The following is a 17,055-nucleotide window of genomic DNA, read 5'->3' on the forward strand; positions in this document are numbered from 1 at the left end:
TCTAACTAGTCAAATTTCCTGACAGGGGACGTGAAATACTAATCATTGCTACCTTACGAGTGGGAACTATGAGTGAGACAATAGATTTCATTGCTATGTCCTGTCTGAATGCTGCCAGGACTGTAGCCAGTACCCTTTTTTTTGGATTTTGGATTTTTCTTTCGTAACATCTCAAAATTTGTAATATCTCAAAATTCTCCAATCGCTCCAGTGCAGGTGTGGTGCCCATTTTCACGACCTCATTAGTTGCGAGGTCGGGCCAGTCCACAGCAAAGCACCTACTCCCATGCCGGGCCGCGTCCTTTGGTGCTTTGTCTCCAGCCGCGGTAAGAGATGTCCCGTCCATGGCTTCGGCCTCGCCCTTCTCCGTCATCTCCCATGTTGGAAGACTCAGCAGCCGAAATGCTGGGCTTGCGGGATTCATTGACCAGGACCTTGCAGTAGTAGACGAACAGCTGATAGTCGACGGGGCGTCCCAAATCCTTCACCTCCTCTTGAATGTAGGGAGCCTTCAAGACCTCTCCGCGCAGCTCGTTCAAGAGTCGGCCAAGCGCAAAGTCGCAGGGGGGGCGCATGGTTCTCTGTCTTCAGGCGGTTGAACTGGTTCTGGTAGGCCATGATAAAGTCCGCAGCCGTGGGGAAGGTACCACGTTTGATTTCCTCCCACTTCCTCAGCTCGCGCTCAAGGAACTTCGACTGGTGGGGCAGACTCAGCCATCTGATCGTGCTGAACATTTCATCGGCGTAGGTGATCTCGTTTGGGTGTTCCTTCACTTTGAGTTGGAGCGAGGCATCCACCTGATTGTACAGCCAGCTAGAAACAGCGAGTGTCCAGAACTTCCATTTTTTGTAGTCATCGTCCCCTGGGTGGGGCTTCGGAAGACCACTGTCCACAAGTGCATCGAGCTTGAGAGGTCGCAAGGCATGAAGGACCTCATTGCCCCAGACTGTGAGGCTAGACTCTGGCCTCAGCTTCTGGATGTTCAGAAGGGTTACCTGAGTCGGCTTGGGCAAATCACTAGCCTGAGTGCGTGGAACTCGAGGCTGTTCAGGCTCGGCATCATGCCGGCCGGCACGAGGGCGGTTGGAGAAGAACGACATGGCAGGCAGAGGATGAGGAATGATTGCAAAGATGAGCGTGGTGACTGAGCTTTGTAGATTTGAAGAAGATATTGTTAGCAGATCATTGTTTTTTCCTGGTGAAGTGTCATCTACTCACTGTGGTTGGTGCTTTCAGATCAGAACTGTACAGCTTTCTGACTGAAGAACTGTCCGCGGTGGATGTAAGAGGAAAGAGAGAAAGGAAGAAGAGGAAGAAGAGAAATCAATTTAAAGCCTTCGTTTGCTTCTGAAGATAGGACAAATAAGATAGCAATCGCGCAGAGTCAACATAGCATAACGATTATGTCGGGGTAAGTGAAGCCAGGTAGTCTCATTCTACAAAGTTCAACTGCCATGGATAAAGGCTCTTTCCATTCTTGAACGCCAAGAAAACATCGTTTTAGAAGGCTCAGCTAACAAGGTATCTCCGATTGATATAACTTCAACTGAAAACGTACTGGCGCGCATGTCCAGTCACTTTCTCCATGCCCGTACGCTGTGCACTACCACGTATTTTGGTTTTGGTTTGTAGACCTATCAGCCATATTATATTCACTTACGCATCTTGAATCTGATGAGATTTTGTTTATTTTGCCGTTTCTTCCAAGTAGGCAAATGTCCAGGGAAAGAACGAAAAGCGTGGATCCCTTAGGGCCAGGATGTCACGTGCTTGGTGCCCTTGCGATCAATGAAGCCGCAAAAAGACGAGAAACGTATTGTAAAGATCTTTCCTACGGATTTTGTACATATCATCCTATAACTGCGGTAAGGGACATGTTTGATAGTTGGCTTCTCTGCACTCCATGTAGATTGTTCCATATAATCTATGCATTTGAGATGTTCTGTTGCAAGTTTGACCTAGGTAGCCTCACTGATAATACCTAGTAGTTCTTAACTATATACCATAGCCTGTACATTATATGTATATGACATCCCAGCTATTTGAGCACGGCTCGGCGCCATTCCTTAAGCTCCGACGTTTCCACCTGCCATGTTCCGCTTCTGGGAAGCGATGGCCTTATTCTTGGGTAGTGATGTTTTCCATGCCTTTATTCCCGAATTGAAGCCCTCATCGATCTGCTCCAGTGTAACCCCAGCAGTTTCTGGTACGAACAAGAAAGTTAAAATCCCAATGACGGCGGTGACCCCAGCATAGAAATAGCCCACATTGGGACCCATGTCCCCGTAGTCCGCGCCTAACATGTAGGGCGTCCAAAATGTTGCACCAAAGGCGAAAATACCATAGAATACTGTTGTGTTGGCTTGTCCAAAGGTGCGAAGTGAGACACTATGCATCTCCACAGAAGATAGGTTAGCACTCGCAGCAATAGTCCCACCAAAGACAAAAGCCCACAAGCACAGAAGAACAACCGTCACTATCTCGGCAGTTTCGTCCATTCCAAGAGCAGTGCTCACAGATGAAAGAGTTAGCATGCAGACAGCCATGGCAATGTAGCCCGAAAGCATGGCAATTCTCCTTCCGCCGTATTCCACAATGAACGGGCCAAAAAACGATCCTCCTAGGATGCACAAGCCAATAATGACATTGATTAGGTATGGGTCGCTGATGCCAACTCCTTTGAGAAATAGTGTAGCGTACGGTTGCACAAACTGGATACCAGTAATGGCGAGTCCAACCATGATCATGGCGGATGTCAAGGTGCGACCCACATGCTTCCTACTATAAATATCAAAGAACGAGACAGATTTTAGGGCTTCACGCTCATTTGCAAGGTTTGTCCTGATATCATCAATCTGCGCCGTGATCTCCGGCGAATATGGACTCTGGTTGTACAGCACGCTGAACGAGATCCGCGCCTCTTCCTCTCGGCCATGTCCCATGAGCCAGCGCGGAGACTCAGGGAGCATCAGGATCCCAGCACCGAGAATCACTCCCAAGGGTATTTGGCATAGAATGGGTGTCTTCCACTGCCAGTCATTGGTGGGCTCCAGATGAGCAGAACCCGCACACACCGCAAAAGCAGCAACATTCCCCCCAGCAAGCCCGACATTATACAATCCTAAAGACAGCCCACGCTTGTTGGCCACGATGCACTCGGAGCCGTACGTGACACTGGCTGCCATCAGCTGTCCAAGTCCCACAGCACTGATTGATCTGCACACCATGTAGCGCAAGAAGCTTCCACTGGTGCCAAGCATTCCAGCCGCACCGATAATAGCCAATGTGCATCCAGCCTGGATTGAACCCCTGCGTCCAATGTATTGGCCTGTCACGCCCGCAATCCCGCCTCCGATGGCAATGAACAGGAAGTTGAGGCTGATGAGTGATTGTTGCAGTGGTGTCAATGAGCAATACTGGATGTTGGCATACGTGTTCGGGTCTAGGACTTGCTCGCAGCTTCCAAATGCGTGTTTGTAAGAAGGCATGATAAGGACCGTGCCGGCGTAGCCATTGTCAAAATTCGAGATCCATGCAGAAAAGGAGACCCATAAGGAGAGGCGTAACATCGATCCGGTCGTGCTCGGAGCATTACTTGTGGTAATGGGCTGGATGGTGGAATTGGTGAATGTGTCATTAGAGCTGGACTCGGGCTTTATTTTCGGTTCTTGATTCTGCAAATTCATTTCCAGCGGATCTTGAGTATAAAAAAGGAGGGAGTGGCTAGCTGCGTTCATGTCATGACTATTGACGATGAAGGTATGGAATTCTTAGCTAGGGCTCCTGGATGCTGCATTCCAGAGCCAAAGTATACACAAATTATCAGAAGGAATGTGAAATATGATGTCCACCAATCGGGAGGCTTGCTAGTTCCCAGCCCTAAGATACCGGTGGAGGAAGCAGAGATAGCATGAACTACAGCAATCGTACAAGATGATATCATACTTCTAATCATAGGATTTACGTATTCTTTCGTTGTTTCCGATGTTGTTACATTCAAGTTAGCTTGTCAAGGGGCTAAGCACCCTCGGACCTTATTGAGCTCGATGCCACTAAGGTTTATCCCTCGTTGTGTATCCCCTGTTATATATTGAGAGGTTATCTGCATATCCTAATATTTTTCAACTTTTCTCCCATCTACTATAAAACTGAGCAGCGAGAGAAACTGTCCTAAAAAAAAAAAAGATCATCTAAAAAGATATAACAAGGCCCCTCATGCGGCGGATTACTCTTGTCCCGCATCAGAAAAATGTAGGGCACACATGTCAGGCATCAGGTTATATAAACTTCAATATGAAGTCGATATTTCAGAGCATCGTTTTTAGTATTATCCTTCGATATAGTGGTTCATCTCGCTTCAGAACCACCACAAACTAGAGCGCGTTATACTCAAGAAATGGAATTACACCCCTGATGAATCCGATATAAAGGAAACAAGTCCTTTATTACCGGCCCATGGGGGTATCATAGGGATGTATCACCGTGGCGAACCCTGCAATTAAGATACTGTGGTATGCTGGCCCGGACTCGATTCTTTTTTGATATTCATTTACTTGTTATCTGTGTCGACTCTATAGCACATTTATCATGATTCCCTTTAACTAGGTCTGAATGGAATGTACAAAATATCTGGATTTGTCTCTAGATCTGTCAAAATGGCACGTGGGAAATGAAACTCGTCACACTATTTATCCGGTTGGTAGTAGACGCTTTTGGTGGCTACAGTCGCATTAAACTCACTAAATCCCCGAGGTCCAGATTCAGCATGATCAAAGTAAGACATTTTCAACTGAGACCTAGTTGAGACCAATCATTCCCCCTCAAATGTCGTGATCGCGTGCCTCTTATTAGGGCATAGTTCCAGGTCACGTGCCACGCCAAATAACACGACGCTCCACCAAAGAACTTGGGAACGACAACTGAAGATGGAGCTCAAGACCGTCCTAATTCTCACTGCGATATACATTGGTGAGTACTTCCACGCACCACCTTCCATCTCAACCTTCATCCGAAAACACCCTTGGAACACCTCCAACAGAAACAAACTACCAAACACTAACCCCTCATAAGCTATCCGCCTCTTCTTTAAGTCACGCAACTCGAGCTCAGCAGCAACCATGTCTCACGGAAAGGTCACCGAGATCGACAAGTAAGCCATACTTGCTTCAGCGCTCAACAAATTAAATTCTAATATCCGCCCAACAGCCAAGTCATCTTCAAAGCCCTCACCTCCTCCGGCCCCGTCGTCGTTGACTTCTTCGCAACCTGGTGTGGACCCTGCAAGGCCGTCGCCCCCGTTGTCGGCAAGCTGAGCGAGCAGTACCAAAACGTTCGTTTTATCCAGGTGGACGTGGACAAGCTGCAAAGTGTCGCGCGGGAACTGGGCGTGAATGCTATGCCCACCTTTGTGGTGTTCAAGGATGGCAAGGAGGTCAACCGCGTTGTTGGCGGGGACATGAAGAAACTCGAGGCCCAGATTAAGGAGATCTCTGCATAGACGCTTTGCGCTTTGCCTTGGTTTATCGGTAGCCTTGAGGATCTCGGATTGAAGGCATCGATCCTCGTATACTTGGGGAACTGTATGGTTATTTGTCGGTATAATCAGTGTAACTCACGAATCACGAATTGAAACGGTGACATAATCGTATGCAAGTAAATGCATTAATTGAGGTTACACCATGCGCACCTCGAGATACGGGCCACTGTGAGCGCCCCGGATCGACTCCGACTTTGGGCATTAATACATATGCAGCGGACTTCAGGCCGCGCGGGATGGGTTTCCCTTTCTATTTTAGTGCCCTACCACTTGCCGCTCTTTGGTCACTGAGTAAAACAGAGCATGGTCCGGAGTCCTAGAGGCTGGGGCGGTTAGATACAGGTTCCCAGGGAGTATGTACGTGCACTTGAACAGGACGTCTCAAAACTGGCATCACCGACATTCTTCGAGTATAGCTCTGAATCTACCTGCGGCCAATATTTTCCTAGTTCCCTTGAAAATAATATGAAGCTATGGAAAGTAGAATTGGGAATCATGAAAGCATATCTAGTGCAAGAACATATCCAGTGCAAGATTACGTTCAAAATAACCAAGGCAACGCCTCTCAACTATCTGCAGCCTGGAATACCACTTCCACATGATTCGTATACCGAATCAACTGCGGACTCAAATCAAGTGCCATGGGAGCGCCTGAATCTAAGTCAATGTTGGAAGCAGAGGGAAAGACAAGCGCTGAAGTTATGGTTGGCCGAGCCTCCTGTGGCTGCATCATCATCTGGCGGTCGGCATATGGTCTATACCGTCCAGCGTTCATTCCAAAATGCAATCCGTCCGCCGACTCCCTAATTTCCACCGCAACTACTTCTCGTCCAATGACCCTAGCATAGTCGTTTGCTTTCCGGACGGCGTCGCGCATTGCCTCCTCACGGGACTCGGAACTCAGAGCCTTTTGCGTCGCCTCGGTGAGACACCACTCGAGGGACTGGATCTCGATGTTGGAGTAAGAAAGCAACTCCCCAACGACTTCGCTAAGCTTGGTAAAGTCCTGGAAGAGTGCATTGAGCGACAGAGTCGCATGGTACACTGTAGGTAGAGGGTTGCCCGACATATCGCTCGGTACTTGAGACCATGTTTGTAGCGAGGTGGAAGAGAAAGAGGTCACTGGCGAGCCTTGGATTGTCTCGCCGGTCTCCGTTTTGGGGCACAGGTCTTTAAAAAGCCGGTTGATCTCGTTAGATGTCTCGGTGACCTCCTTGGACACGCTTTCTCGGTTTTCCCCAGTTGCCTTGACGATGAAGTGGAGGGCAGCTCGTTCCGGCTGGCGTGTGGTGGACGAACTGCCGTCTAGCACGATCTTGAGTGGGGCCATTTTTACCTTGAAGGCTGCAAAAGAGAAGTCGTCTTATTTACGAATACCTGGGTAGAGGCAGAGCTGTGCCTTTAATACCTGAAAGTGGAACCCCCCAAAAATGCCTTGGAGGCTATTATTGGCGGTTGACGGAGCCGCATTGCGGGGTACTGACCTTGCAAGTTCGCCTTACACGCACATACGTACATGGACTGTTTGTATCCGTGGATTTTCTGCTGTCAAATAATAAATAACTCCTCAGAATATCGCTCGGACAAGTCTGTGTGATAGACATCTCCCAACTTTTAACGACCTCTTGGTGTGTTTGACATGTTTGCATTGGGAATATCGATTACAGGGGTGCATCCTCGGACGACGCGAAAATCGCGCAGAGATATATCTATGGACCAGTGGACCTAGATCCATAGTACAGCTTCAAAACTCCATTTTTATTTTCTCTCAAGCCATTTCCCACATATATTCAAAATGTCATGCAACGGCTGCTCAGACAAACCCTCAGACAAACTCTCGTCCAAGTCTGACCCAGACCATGATGACGGGTCTGTTCTACAAAGACTCGTTCAATTAGTCGTCAAATATCTACCGGAAGGGTCTGCCTTGCTTTCATCCTCGTGTTGCTGGCTGCCAGTATGTTATTTTCCATGTTACTAGGCTGTTGAACGCGTGTGCTAAATTTCTAGGCTGTCCTGGACTTTCTCTTTGCGGGTTCGGTGGCCACTGCTGGCATTGAGAAACTGCGAAACGCTTTTCTGGCGATTTCCATTCTGACTCTTATATGGGGCGTGTGGCGCGAGGGACTCAGTCGTAGAATGCTGTGGCGCATTGCGATCTGTGTCGGTTTGTCGGCTTGGGAGCAGGTGAATCGGGTGGGAAAGGTCGATGGCGAGGGGCATCACAGCTGTCATTAAAAGGCGACGACGGGGTCTCTGGATGAAGGATGTGAAATCTCTTTCTTTCTTTTTTCTTTTGTTTTTCCATGGTGCTAGTGTGCATCGACCCCATGTCGGAATGAATTATCAACAGGGCACAACTTTGCCCGGCAGATGAAAATTGCGGTTTTACGTAAAGATCATGAATGCTCTCCTTCATAAACAGACTAATTCTCATAAGCAGGCTAACGTAGATGATGTTGTCGCTTCTCAGAAGCACGCCCAGACTTGCCCCGACAGGGTCTGAACGGACGTGTTTTTCATCACTCGTAATTTCGATGAAGTTGGAACTGATGGAGTACTATATCATCCAACAGTGACCGGCAACCTCTTACGGCCTTAAACAGTCTGAGCAACTCCGTCAGCCTCCCCGCTGCGCACCTTCTTTCCCTTCGCCTTAATGGCCCCCAAAACAGCTTCGTAGGAGAGAGAAGGTTCAGCCACCACGAATACGGTCTGCTCTTCAAGGCAAATAGAGGAATTCTTCACCCCTACACCGTACAGAATGAAGATGTCAGTGTCCTGAAAATTATAACCGGATATAAAAACAGCACTAGGACTCACCGGTCAAGGATTCCACGGCTTCCTTGATGGCCCTGGAGCAGCCGCTGCATCCCATGTGGACTTTGAACTTGTATTGATGGTCCAACATTGGTTCGAAGGTGATATTTCGGAGATTGATGAAAGGGAAAGAGGGAGAGCGGGATAGACAGATAGATGACTTTAGTAGTATATATATATAACTTAGCAGAGCTGGAGTCAAATTGTTGAAACCAACGTTTATGCCGGAAACATGCCTGTTCTTCTTTTCTATTCCTTCCAACCGGTTCTTCCGTGCGGCATTTGTGCGTAAAGTGCTTCGATTGATATTACCTGTCTTGGTGCGGCCCACTGCGCGAATTGTGCGATTTGCGGCTTGCAACTGGCAACCCCCGTCCATTCATCGTCATGTCTCGTATATTGTCAAGCTACTTTACCGCGGGCTTATACCGTGGGCTGCTCGCTGCGCTTCTGTATTACGACCTTAATCATCAGAGACAATTCTTTTCTTTGGCGTGGAGCGGACCAGCTGCCGTGGCCTATAATGGCACGCACGCCGGTAGGCATGAGTATGGTCTCTATAGTGGCGATGCAGATGGCCAAGAACATAGTGGATAACCACTTGACCGGAGGTTAGTTGGTATCGAAATGAATGGTTTGTCAATATTAAATAAATTTCTAGTTTATAGGGGCCGGTTAGTACGGAGTAGATATCCATCAAGGAATAGATTGATAAAAAGTGACCCACCTATCACGTGGCTACACTATTCCTTCTTGGGCCTTTATTTCCGTAAGGTGAAAGCCATCCTATGCTTGTGAAATACTCAGCGGGACCCTTATAAAGCGGCGCCACCTCTGGGGAAATTGCGACCGCTTAAAATATACCTAGGTAGTATAATACATGGACATATTTACGGATAATTTTGTGGAAATATTGAGAGCATTGATTGGTCTAGAAACTCCGAATATGCACGGTGGCGCACGTCCTGCACGTGGGTTTCCCAATAAAGGCATAGTGTTCCGCCCACGAATGTATCAGTTGGTTTATTACTCCGTGGACGGATGCTTCCAAGGATATGTATGTTACCTTCTCGAAATATTGGCCTTTTATGGCACTACATGGCAGGCCAAGGTATGCCGAAGATATCCCGGGGCTAACCAGATGAGTGCTGATACAGAGTCAAGGGCCCAATAATTTTTCAATTTGATGTTTCTGAATCAAGGTCACTGAGTTGCCTAAATGCAAATGCGCACTAGGCATCTACAACATAGATACCTTAACGAAAATATGGTTCTAATACTAAACTGTAATGTACACACTCTATACAATATAGGGAAGTATCAAGTTGATTTGTATCCTTTATAAATGGATCATAACCACGATATTAGAAGCCAGTTTTCTCGACATCGATGAACGGTTCAGGGTCTATCCATGTTCAGTTATATTGTCCTTGCCTCTCCTCCGTAAAGTGGAGGACACTAATTGGCTCTCCACAACCCTAGATTGATAAACCCCCCGAACCCTTCTAGAATAAGATCTTCTGCAAAATGTGATTTAATTTATAATCATAGCTGCAGACCTCGGGAGTGATCACGAGTCATCGCGAGTCATGTTGACTGGGTTTTTACGCTTTAACCCCGTTTAGGTGCCCGTCTGCTTGGCATCTTCAAATCTGGTCACTCCACCGCGGAATATGCCGTCCCTGGAGGTTTGCCCCCACATTTGTTTGGGCTTTGGAAGATTTTGCTTGGACACAATTTCATCATCCCTGAAAAAATTTAGTCCCAAGGGTGGAGTCGAGGCGTTGAGATACAACCCGACTTAAGCCAAGGACCATTCGGGCTTAGTTTCTTCGTTTTCTTCTAGCTTCTTTTTTTTTCCTCCTTCTTTAAACGCTCTGTTTCAGGGGCTTCAAACGTTGATAGGATCTTACGTTTCTTATTTTGTTTTGGACCTCCCCAGGAAACAATTCAATAATTCAATAATTCAAACACACTCTTGGGGGAGCGTGGACGTGCCGGAGAGTTTATACGGGATCGGCCCTCGGCACAACTTAACTCTCCCGCACCTTAAGATCCCCAATGGCAAACATCGAGTCGGACCACAAGCTGGCCATGGCGGAAACCAGCAGCAAATCAGATGTGGATACCCTGGATTCAAACAGCTATGGACGCCAGCTGGAAGAAATTCGCATCGCCAACACGCCGGCGGATACGTTCCAGACGGGTGTCGATGTTACGACCGCCGAGAAGGACTTCTCGGAGCTGAGCAAACAATTCTCCAGCATCTCGCACCAAGCCCAGAGATTATCCAGACAAGAGTCACGGGTATCCAAGGGAGTCACCAGTAAAGATATCGAGAAAGCAGAGGGTTCTACTGCGTCCGATGACACATGGGATCTGGAGACGACTCTCCGCGGGGATCGTGCCGCCTCCGAAGAAGCTGGTATCAAAGACAAGCATATCGGTCGGTAGAACCTCACATTGAGAGAACAAACAAGTACTGACTGTCCTAGGTGTGATTTGGGACAACCTGACAGTCCGTGGAATGGGTGGCGTCAAGACATATATCAAAACATTCCCAGATGCAATCATCGATTTCCTCAATCTACCAGGAACACTCATTGACCTCTTCGGTTGGAGAAAGCAAGGCCAAGAGTACAACATCCTAGAAGGTTTCCGGGGCCTCACACGGCCCGGTGAGATGGTTTTGGTCCTTGGCCGCCCCGGATCGGGTTGTACGACATTCCTCAAAGTGATCGCGAACCAGCGGTTTGGATACACCGGGGTGGATGGTGAGGTCCTCTATGGTCGTTTTGACTCGGATTCGTTCGCCAAAAGATTCCGTGGAGAAGCCGTATACAATCAAGAGGATGATGTTCACCAGCCCACTTTGACTGTGAAACAAACCCTTGGATTCGCCCTCGACACGAAAACCCCCGGAAAGCGCCCACTTGGTGTCTCGAAAGCCGAGTTCAAAGAGAAAGTGACCAATTTGCTTCTGAAGATGTTCAACATTGAGCACACTGCCAACACTGTGATTGGCAACCAGTTTATTCGTGGTGTCTCTGGAGGTAAGCGGAATGTGTTATATGTGCAGCTCCATGGGAATCGAGTCTAATTAGAATAGGTGAGCGACGTCGCGTGTCGATCGCAGAGATGATGATCACCTCTGCAACTGTATTGGCTTGGGATAACAGCACTCGCGGTCTGGATGCCTCAACTGCCCTCGACTTCGCCAAGTCCCTGCGGATTTTGACCAATATATACAAGACAACAACTTTCGTGTCACTATATCAGGCGTCTGAGAATATCTATAAGCAGTTCGACAAGGTCCTTGTGATTGACAATGGCCGCCAAGTATTCTTTGGTCCTACTTCCGAAGCACGGTCATATTTCGAAGGCCTCGGGTTCCGCGAAAAGCCTCGTCAGACCACTCCCGACTACTTGACGGGATGCACCGATCCCTTCGAAAGGGAGTTCAAGGATGGAAGAAGTGCCGACGATGTGCCCTCCACGCCACAAGCACTAGTCGAAGCCTTTGACAAATCGGTCTTCAGTGAAACGCTAGACCAGGAAATGAAATCTTACCGCGAGCAGATTCAGAAGGAACAGAAAATCTACGATGACTTTGAGATCGCCAACAAAGAGGCAAAGCGCAAGTTTACTTCCCAATCATCTGTATACTCAATCCCCTTCCACCTGCAGACCTGGGCTTTGATGCAACGACAGTTCCTCCTCAAATGGCAAGACAAGTTTGCTTTGACCGTCTCATGGGTTACCTCTGTTGGTATTGCCATCATTTTGGGTACTGTGTGGCTTGATCAACCCAAGACGAGTGCCGGTGCCTTTACTCGTGGAGGTCTTTTGTTCATCAGTCTGCTGTTCAACGGCTTCCAAGCATTCTCCGAACTAGCAGCCACAATGATGGGCCGCGCAGTTGTTAACAAGCACCGCTCTTTCACGTTCTACAGACCTAGCGCACTATTTATTGCGCAGATTATCGTGGACACTGCGTTTGCTATCGCAAGAATCCTCGTATTCAGTATCATCGTGTACTTTATGTGCGGACTGGTTCTGGATGCTGGGGCGTTCTTTATATTTGTTTTGATTATCCTCGAGGGCTATGTTACCATGACAGTGTTCTTCCGAACTGTCGGATGTCTATGCCCTGACTTCGACTATGCCATCAAGTTCGCATCCGTCATTATCACCTTCTTCGTTTTGACGTCCGGATATCTTATCCAGTGGTCTGGCGCTCAGGTGTGGCTGCGGTGGATTTACTTCATCAACCCCTTTGGCCTTGGATTCGCTTCGTTGATGGTCAACGAGTTTAGGCACCTTACTTTGACATGTACGAAAGACTCACTCGTGCCAACTGGACCTGGTTATACCGACATTGCGCACCAGGCTTGTACTCTAGCGGGAGGTGACCCTGGGTCCGCCATCATCTCTGGCTCAAAGTACCTTGCACAAACCTTCAGCTACCTTAATGGCGACCTTTGGCGAAACTTCGGTATCATGATTGCTCTAATTGTGGGTTTCCTGGGTTCGAACTTGTATTTCGGAGAAACTCGTCAATTCGGTGCAGGCGGCAAAACCATCACTTTCTACCAGAAAGAGAACGCCGAGCGGAAAGAGCTAAATGAGGCTCTGATGAAGAAGAAAGCAAGCAGACAGGCAAAAACCCTGGAGACTGATGCAGGATCAAACCTCAATATTACCTCCAAGTCTGTGTTCACCTGGGAGGATGTCTCTTACGAAGTGCCTGTCCCCTCCGGCACTCGACGTCTTCTGAACTCTGTTTACGGCTATGTTCAGCCTGGAAAGTTGACCGCACTCATGGGAGCATCCGGTGCAGGAAAGACAACATTGCTGGACGTTTTGGCAGCCAGAAAGAACATTGGTGTGGTTACCGGCGACATCCTGGTCGATGGCAAGCCCCCTGGCACCTCGTTCCAAAGAGGTACATCTTACGCGGAGCAACTTGATGTTCACGAGGACATGCAGACTGTGCGAGAAGCGCTGCGTTTCTCTGCGGATCTGCGCCAGCCATTCGAGACACCCCAATCGGAAAAGTACGCTTACGTGGAAGAGATCCTGACCCTCTTGGAACTGGAGAACCTGGCAGATGCGATTATCGGTACACCTGAAACCGGTCTCTCGGTCGAAGAAAGAAAGCGAGTCACAATCGGCGTCGAACTGGCGGCGAAGCCTGAGCTGCTTCTATTTTTGGACGAGCCTACCTCTGGTCTGGACGGTCAATCTGCCTGGAACATTGTTCGTTTCCTTCGGAAGCTAGCAGCAGCAGGCCAGGCTATTCTCTGCACAATCCACCAGCCGAATGCTGCCCTTTTCGAAAGCTTCGATCGTCTGCTCCTACTCCAAAGAGGAGGTGAATGCATTTACCACGGTGACATTGGCCATGATTCCGAGATCCTGCTGGATTACTTCAGTCGTAATGGAGCCCACTGCCCCGAGGATGCTAATGTGGCTGAGTGGATGCTTGATGCCATCGGCGCTGGTCAAACACGTCGGATCGGAGACCGTGACTGGGGTGACATTTGGCGCACTTCTCCTGAACTGGAACAAGTCAAGCAGGAAATCATCGAGATTAAGCAAAGCCGTGCCCAGGCCGTTCGCGATAATCATGATGAGAATAAGGTGGATAGGGAGTACGCTTCACCTCTCTGGCACCAAATCAAGGTAGTCGGTCGGCGAACACATCTATCATTCTGGCGCTCAAGGAACTACGGTTTCACCCGGCTTTACACTCATGTTGTGATTTCCATTATCACCGGTCTTGTATTCTTGAACCTCGACGATTCTCGATCCTCGCTGCAATACCGCATTTTCGTCATTTTCAACGTCACCGTTCTCCCAGCCATCATTCTCCAGATGGTCCAACCGCGATACGACATGGCACGTCTAATCTTCTACCGCGAATCAGCATCAAAAACCTACAGCCAGTTTGCCTTCGCACTGTCAATGGTTGTCGCCGAAATCCCCTACAGTGTCCTGTGCGCCGTCTGCTTCTTCCTCCCCTTGTACTACATCCCAGGCTTCCAGACCGAGTCCAACCGCGCTGGCTACCAATTCCTCATAATCCTCATAACGGAGATGTTCTCCGTGACCCTGGGCCAGATGATCTCAGCTCTGACCCCAAATAGCTTCATCGCGTCTCAGCTCAACCCCCCGATCGTGATTATCTTCTCTCTATTCTGTGGCGTTGCAATCCCCAAGCCGCAGATGCCAGGCTTCTGGCGCGCATGGCTGTACGACCTCGACCCATTCACTCGTCTGATCGGCGGGATGGTCGTGACAGAGCTCCAGGGTCGGGATGTGGTTTGCGCAGAGTCGGAGCTGAATCTTTTCAATGCCCCGGACAACCTCACCTGTGGCGAGTACATGAAGCCGTTCTTTGACCGCGGTGGTAATGGATATCTTGTCGACGACGCGGCGCAGGCTTGCAAGTACTGTGCGTTCAAGGTTGGAGAGCAGTTCTACGCGGCGTTCAATATGTCCTTTGATAACAGATGGCGGGATCTGGGTATCTTTGCTGCGTTTATTGTCTCCAACCTGATCATTTTGTTCTTGGCGGTAAGTGCATATATTCTCTACCTTGTTTCTATTTTTGTGATTGTGATGCTAATTGATTTTGATACAGTCTCGCTTCTTGAACTTCAACCGGCGATAAACATGTGCAGCGGCATATGGTCTTGCTAATGCCCTTCGAGAAATTGGCTAACTATAAAGTATCTTTGCGTAGAATACTCTTCCCATCTAAATCGCGAGATGTGTTTAAAATTTAATTGAAAATGTACTGGCTTTTCTTCATAATATGGATGATTCCTGAACGGTCCACGTAGTAGCTTCATACTCAATGATATTAGGATATTAAATACACGATCTAATTGTATGCGAAGAGTTCAAAAAAGTTGATTAGTGTGGTATCTAATGATGGATTCCCAGTGAATGAACTCCAATACGTATCATATCAGGAGTGAACAACGGAGTTATATCCTTCGCAGTGGTAACTCAGCGGTAGAGTGTGAGATGTAAGAATTTCCGCTTTCAGAGCTGTCAAGTTCCCTAACTAACAATTAATCCAGTGCAATGTGCATACATAACTATCTCAAGGACCCGCGTTCGATCCGCGGTCACTGCTTTTTTTTGCTTCCCAAACACTTTACCGAGGTCACCTGAGACCGAGAACTCTCCATCTAGCAGGTTTCATCTGTATCCCTAAACATTTACAGCCCGGGGTCACAATTTTGGCACGAAATCCGAATACGTGCAACTCAGAACTCGGTTTCATGACCTTACTATTTAGACGTACTCGACCAACTTCCCGATGATCCGGTCTATGGGACTCTTCATTCACTTTCAATACCGAGCGACGAAGACCCCTTCAGGTATAGATAGGTCTCGGGGGTAGTTCTTGCGGGGAGACATTGAAGCCGCCTTCGGAACCCGAAGCCACGGCCATGCAGGGACCGGTCTCTTAATGCCCGAGTCGGGAGGACGCAAATTCCCGTAAGATATAGCTATTTAACGAGCTGTAACACATTGATTTTTCATTTTAATCAACATCAATCGTTTTCTATCTCATTTGCTAAAGGATGGCGCGTAGACCTGCTCGATGCTACCGGTATTGCAAGAACAAGGTTAGTGCTCACTCCGAATACTTCGACGAAGAATCGCATCTAAATATAATTAATCTTTCAGCCTTACCCCAAGTCACGCTTTAACCGAGGTGTCCCTGATGCCAAGATCCGTATCTTCGATCTGGGGCGGAAGAAGGCTTCTGTGGACGACTTCCCATGCGCCGTGCACTTAGTGTCCAATGAATACGAACAGCTGAGCTCAGAAGCTCTAGAAGCTGCACGTATCTGTGCCAATAAGTGAGTGAACCTAATTCTATACTTGCATTCATAATATTAATCTTATTCTCAAAAGATACCTCGTCAAAGTCGCCGGCAAAGAGACATTCCACATGCGCGTCCGAGTTCACCCTTACCATGTAATCCGAATCAACAAGATGCTGAGTGTGGCTGGTGCGGATCGTTTACAGACCGGGATGCGAGGCGCATTTGGCAAGCCAGCTGGCAAAGTGGCTCGAGTAGACGTGGGCCAGATTCTGCTCTCCGTGCGAACTGTTGATCGCCATCGCGCGACTGCGGTCGAGGCGCTGCGTCGGTCAATGTACAAGTTCCCCGGTCGACAGAAGGTTATTGTTAGCAAAATGTGGGGGTTCACTGCTTTACCACGAGCTGAGTATTTGCGGTTGAAGGATGCAGGGCTGTTGAGGGATGATGGTGCATATGTTCAGTTTTGTCGACGGAGGGGAGAGGTGGTAGAGAACATGAAGAACTTCCCACAGGCATATAGTTTGGTATGAATAGTTAATTCAATATGACTTTCATCCATAACTGTGAATTTGTTTAGAGGAGTGTGTTATAGAAAATATCTGTATCCGGCTCTTCCGGGCTAGTCTGTATTCGGTTTAGATCCGAGACCTCAAGACATAGATGAGACATAACCTCACTCCTACCTGAGACCAAAAAAAGAAAAAAAAGAAACCATATCTTGGACATTCACGGGCTTTTCCACCCTATCTAGGATATAACACTGAATTTCAGTCCTTCTCTGTTCCATGTCTCCCTTGAAAGAACACATGCATGATTCAAATCAGAATCAGAATCAGAATCAAACGTCC

At 48.2% G+C, this 17,055-nt stretch overlaps 8 protein-coding genes across 8 annotated transcripts; 4 read left to right on the forward strand and 4 right to left on the reverse strand.

Annotated features, from left to right (window-relative positions):
• Window positions 1–278: 278 nt before the first annotated feature.
• On the reverse strand, window positions 279–1,101 carry N7519_007317 (uncharacterized protein; the record flags this gene model as incomplete). Its single annotated transcript, XM_057294093.1, is given in 2 exon segments — window positions 279–585; window positions 602–1,101. The coding sequence occupies 2 exon segments, from the start codon at window positions 1,099–1,101 to the stop codon at window positions 279–281; spliced, it is 807 nt and encodes a 268-aa protein (XP_057148904.1).
• A 966-nt stretch (window positions 1,102–2,067) lies between these two features.
• On the reverse strand, window positions 2,068–3,687 carry N7519_007318 (uncharacterized protein; the record flags this gene model as incomplete). The annotated part of the gene is made up of 1 exon (XM_057294094.1): window positions 2,068–3,687. One exon carries the CDS (start codon window positions 3,685–3,687, stop codon window positions 2,068–2,070), a length of 1,620 nt encoding a protein of 539 aa, XP_057148905.1.
• Window positions 3,688–4,926: 1,239 nt separating this feature from the next.
• On the forward strand, window positions 4,927–5,498 carry N7519_007319 (thioredoxin family protein; the record flags this gene model as incomplete). Its single annotated transcript, XM_057294095.1, has 3 exons — window positions 4,927–4,969; window positions 5,072–5,150; window positions 5,207–5,498. 3 exons carry the CDS (start codon window positions 4,927–4,929, stop codon window positions 5,496–5,498), a joined length of 414 nt encoding a protein of 137 aa, XP_057148906.1.
• Window positions 5,499–6,102: 604 nt separating this feature from the next.
• On the reverse strand, window positions 6,103–6,867 carry N7519_007320 (SIMPL domain-containing protein; the record flags this gene model as incomplete). Its single annotated transcript, XM_057294096.1, has 1 exon — window positions 6,103–6,867. One exon carries the CDS (start codon window positions 6,865–6,867, stop codon window positions 6,103–6,105), a length of 765 nt encoding a protein of 254 aa, XP_057148907.1.
• A 465-nt stretch (window positions 6,868–7,332) lies between these two features.
• N7519_007321 (uncharacterized protein) lies at window positions 7,333–7,775 on the forward strand (the record flags this gene model as incomplete). Its single annotated transcript, XM_057294097.1, has 2 exons — window positions 7,333–7,494; window positions 7,548–7,775. The coding sequence occupies 2 exons, from the start codon at window positions 7,333–7,335 to the stop codon at window positions 7,773–7,775; spliced, it is 390 nt and encodes a 129-aa protein (XP_057148908.1).
• A 360-nt stretch (window positions 7,776–8,135) lies between these two features.
• Window positions 8,136–8,448, reverse strand: N7519_007322 (heavy-metal-associated domain-containing protein; the record flags this gene model as incomplete). The annotated part of the gene is made up of 2 exons (XM_057294098.1): window positions 8,136–8,287; window positions 8,361–8,448. The coding sequence occupies 2 exons, from the start codon at window positions 8,446–8,448 to the stop codon at window positions 8,136–8,138; spliced, it is 240 nt and encodes a 79-aa protein (XP_057148909.1).
• Window positions 8,449–10,418: 1,970 nt separating this feature from the next.
• On the forward strand, window positions 10,419–15,033 carry N7519_007323 (putative ABC transporter; the record flags this gene model as incomplete). Its single annotated transcript, XM_057294099.1, has 4 exons — window positions 10,419–10,803; window positions 10,853–11,410; window positions 11,467–14,936; window positions 15,004–15,033. 4 exons carry the CDS (start codon window positions 10,419–10,421, stop codon window positions 15,031–15,033), a joined length of 4,443 nt encoding a protein of 1,480 aa, XP_057148910.1.
• A 925-nt stretch (window positions 15,034–15,958) lies between these two features.
• On the forward strand, window positions 15,959–16,799 carry N7519_007324 (60S ribosomal protein uL16; the record flags this gene model as incomplete). The annotated part of the gene is made up of 4 exons (XM_057294100.1): window positions 15,959–16,003; window positions 16,065–16,240; window positions 16,296–16,731; window positions 16,785–16,799. The coding sequence occupies 4 exons, from the start codon at window positions 15,959–15,961 to the stop codon at window positions 16,797–16,799; spliced, it is 672 nt and encodes a 223-aa protein (XP_057148911.1).
• Window positions 16,800–17,055: the final 256 nt, after the last annotated feature.

The sequence above is a fragment of the Penicillium mononematosum genome, assembly GCF_028829835.1.
Source record: "Penicillium mononematosum strain IBT 11891 chromosome Unknown utg000003l:1.0-8172316.0:1.0-8177699.0, whole genome shotgun sequence".
NCBI classification, from domain to species: domain Eukaryota; kingdom Fungi; phylum Ascomycota; class Eurotiomycetes; order Eurotiales; family Aspergillaceae; genus Penicillium; species Penicillium mononematosum.